At 47.6% G+C, this 4,119-nt stretch overlaps 1 protein-coding gene across 1 annotated transcript; it reads right to left on the reverse strand.

Moving 5' to 3' along the window:
- Window positions 1-720: 720 nt before the first annotated feature.
- T310_7821 (uncharacterized protein) lies at window positions 721-3,460 on the reverse strand (the record flags this gene model as incomplete). Its single annotated transcript, XM_013469386.1, has 7 exons — window positions 721-998; window positions 1,205-1,501; window positions 1,570-1,800; window positions 1,880-2,279; window positions 2,317-2,363; window positions 2,639-2,660; window positions 2,726-3,460. The coding sequence occupies 7 exons, from the start codon at window positions 3,458-3,460 to the stop codon at window positions 721-723; spliced, it is 2,010 nt and encodes a 669-aa protein (XP_013324840.1).
- Between the last annotated feature and the right edge of the window lie 659 nt (window positions 3,461-4,119).

The raw sequence follows: 4,119 nt of genomic DNA on the forward strand, positions 1-4,119 counted from the left end.
TAGAGTGTTAAGAGAGTATTCCATACTGTACATACTACCCAATTTCACTACGAAAAAAAAAAAGAGGCGAAATCCTACCACACACAAAGAAATCGAGAAAGTAATTAAAGCGGGATTTTTTTTTTAAAAAAGGACCGAAAAAAACGTACAACAGCTGGGATTCGCTGGTGGTCACCCACCCAACTACTAACTAGCCGGCGTGTGGCTTAAGTACGGCTGAGCGGACGGGAAGCCCTGTTTTCCACACCCTATGGTCGTACGTACCAGATAAGAAAGGAAAGGGATATATAGAAGAGTAAAATAAAAGAAATACTGTGTGTGTATAACCCGAGTTGCATTCCAAAAGCAGGGTTGGCGACGACGATGAAGTACGGTGTATGTTCTGGATTTTTCTTCCCATTTATATATATATAAACATCCTTCTACTCTGTACTACATCAAGGTCTCCCATTCTAAGTGGGTTTTCTTTCTGTTGCTATCCTAGGATAGCAACACAACCATGCCTCCTAAGGCACCCTGTGGAAGGTTTCCCCAAGGTGCCTAATATACGAATGGCTTCCCAAATATCGTTAACAATACGGGACTCCTGTGGAAGGCTTCCACGGGGTGCCTAATATCCGGATGGGCTACTAAGCAGAGTTGTCATTCACGCTAGCTTGCAATCCCTCACATCCACCTAATTCCCAGGCTTGATGCATTCCTTTGTACCTCATTCTCAAATTAGATAAAATCCTGTTTCTCCCAGATCTCCTCTGCAATTTTCTGAAACTGTTGTTGAGTAATGGTAAAGTTTCGTTCATGGGGTTTGCTTGGATCCATAGGACGGCCCACTATGTTTTGAAAAGGTAGAGTCATTAATCTAGTCACTGTAGCTGTATTATTCAAACATGTCATCTGTACTTCATGAATTATAGAAGCAGATAAAGGTGTGGCTCGAGTGGACATAGAATGTTGTCGAGGGGCTATCTCCCAGCGCTTCACAACAATCTCTGGATTGCCTTCGATAAATTTTCATCATAACGGCAAGTTGAACAGTTGATCCCCTTGTTTCCATCCACCCCCGTGCATCTATTGCTAGCAGTGAAGATGATTCTGACAATCCAATCTCGAGAACAAAGCTTAGTTGTATAGGTTGTGACCTTGGTCCACAGCACGCATCGGCTCGCTTAGAGAAGTTTCCATATCTCCGTGGTCCAGCCCATACGGAGTTTCTTCTTCACTCCTGCGGCACACCAAATCCCAGCCTGGATCAATGGATCTCGCTGATCACCCTTTTTGACCTCGATATCCAGGAAGATAGGGAGTTGGGGGATGGATGTGAGAGCCTGGTTTAGGCTCTGCTCGTCGGCCATTAAGGTACGGAAATATTTCCGAATGGCGCTCTGTTCATCGCTAGAGGGAGCAAGTCCGAGAACATAATCGATTTGCTTGCTGACAGCGGCTGTCTTCTCTGGGTGAATCGGTCTGTTCGAAACCGGCGCTATATTTAAATGTGTTCTGGCTACATGCAAGGTCTGTATTAGCCATCTGGATAGGATATATCTAAGGGAAGAGATAAGCGCTGCTGACACATTGACGAATATAATGTCGCTGCTCCACAGCAGGCAGATCGTCTCCTCTCCAATATCTTTCCGGCAACCTTTTCGCACCAATCGCTTTCATCGCCTTCGTGGCGATACTGATCTGCCGACCTCAGGGTGCCTTCGATGCACCCTTCTATTAATTTGATATGTTGGTGTGACCAGTGTTGTTCTCGATCCAAACATTCATTCTTCATTAATCTCTGGGATCTATCATATTCTGTAAAGATTAAAGATTCTCGTTAGTGAGTGAGAATAATAAACAACAAACATTCACATCGTTGAATGAATGCACTTACTCGAAGATCGATGAGTACAATGGCCATTAAGGTAAGTAAGTGATGGCTTTAGATGGCCCAGAAACCTTCTCTGTTTCCCCGTCCATATCCTTCTAGAACTCTTGTCCTGGACACGAAGAGTATTCCCGGATCCATAGGTAATCCGTAAATCTCTCATCGTTAGGCTTTTCTGGCTGGTCGATGGTGTCGTCGTATCATCGAGTGTGGTTCCCAATGGGGGGGGGGGACTCGATACCAGTTCTGGCTCGGATGGAAGAGACTGGCGGGCCTTTTTTCGATGGTCTTGAAGCTGGAACCCCTTCACTTTCTTTCTTGACCGTATCGATCCGGCTTTTTTTTTCGTTGCCTCTTCGGCCTCAGTCACGAGAGAGGAATGGATTGGCACTGCATCCAGCCATTTCTGAATGTCGCGAAGTTTGTTTTTTTGGCAAGCATACTGTCTCCAGCCGTGATTCAGGCAAGCGCGGGTCAGTCATGCGTAGTCCTGTTTAGAAAGCAGGCATTACCGTCGGGGATGCTCTTTTAAAAGGTTAGGTAGGCCACGATGGCTGCCTAAGGAAAAGATAGATAGACATTCTTTGGTTTTTAAAAGTTTGTTCTTTTTCAGCCACCATAGTTTCCTGAAGGAATGCGTAGATGCCTGTTCATCCGTACTGGCGAACCCGATCAACGTTTCATGACCCTCGTTAAAGGCTTGTAAATACATATATATATTGTGGAGGTTAGATACGGGCCTATAATGATATCGACTCCCCCTACCTTGCAGAAGGGCTAAATCAGACTGGAGTCATATATATTGCTTGCATTAACTATTTAATATACAACTCCCTTCAGCGGCCAGCTCACCCGCTCCTGCTCCGCGATCTCCAGCCTCAATCCAAATCCATCAGTCACGACGAACCCTCCTCCTGGATGCGCAAGTCGACGGGCCGCGACCGCCACGGCGCCATACCGCACCTCGCGAGATCCAAAAATCTCCAGCAGTGCGTTAACGTCCGCGTTGCTGTCTCCGCCCTGGAGAAGAGGAGCTGCGAAAGCCTTCGCGATCTTCACGGGGCTGAGCGACACGGGCCGGCCGAGATACCACCAGCCCATGAAGAGGGGCACAATCCCGACAACACCAAAGATCACAAATGCGAGGGCAGCGTACAGGAATTTGTAATGGGCTATATAGACGGTCTCGATGGCTGTCTCTGTTCCGTTCACTGTCTGGTAATAAGAGGCATTTGACTTGAAGACGGCAGCTCGGAAAGCCAGCTCGCGGATCCCGGAGAGCAGATCCGGCGTCGGATCGGTCCAGGTCATATTCACAGTACCGACATCTTCCGCAGATGAGTTCATGTAGTTGCTGGCCATTGGGCCTGTCGAATCAATGGCGTAGATGGAGTCGAAGTAGAGTGACATATTACTCCCAAAGAGTGTCTGGGCTGCTACTGCAATACCGCCGACAGAGGAGGGCCAGATTCCTAGCCCGGCGTATTCCTCAACTGGATACTGCAGCTCGACTGTGTTGTTCTTAAAGACAGATTGTGGTGTTAACGTCACTGTCCCATTGCTGACCTCGACTGGGTACTGGACCATCGCAGTATGCAGATTGCAGGTGGTCCTGCGGAGATGGCCGATGGCCCCTCTGGAAGGCTTGTAGACGTTCTGTACCTCAATCTCTCCTGGAAAGGAGGGCCCCTCAAAATAGACAGTTGCAGAGCCCACCCAGTACTCTTGCCATAGCACACCAGAGAGATTATACGGTAGCAAGTCAGATAATCGTTCGGTATCTATTCTTAGCAATGCAGTCGCTCGTCATATAAATCATGCGGCCCTCCAATGCCATATGTGCACCAAAGAATAGTTGCCGTTCAAGGCTTTGGAGTTGGAATCATAATATAATCATCTATGAAGACACGTTAGCGGCCGAATGAAAGGATGCAAAAAGGAAGATAAGAGAAAGAGAACAGGGGACAAGTGCCAGAGGAATGGTGCAAGGCAACCTCGCCAAAGATAGTAATATCACACACCTCTGTTTTCATATGCTTGTCCAGTACACCATTTCAGCTGAAGTCTAGCCTTGCTCGCGCAAGTCGCCAATTGGAATGAAAACTGAGCCTTATAAACACAACCCTTGGAGCTGAATAGATGGCAGGATTGGCATCGTGTTTTGTTGGTTTTGACGCGGGGGTGCTCGGTGAATGCAGGGAGCTGACTGGTCCATCGATCTCCGACAGGCGTTGCCGCATCCTCAC

This window comes from Rasamsonia emersonii (genome assembly GCF_000968595.1).
Source record: "Rasamsonia emersonii CBS 393.64 chromosome Unknown ctg1118621760594, whole genome shotgun sequence".
Taxonomy (NCBI): Eukaryota; Fungi; Ascomycota; class Eurotiomycetes; order Eurotiales; family Trichocomaceae; genus Rasamsonia; species Rasamsonia emersonii.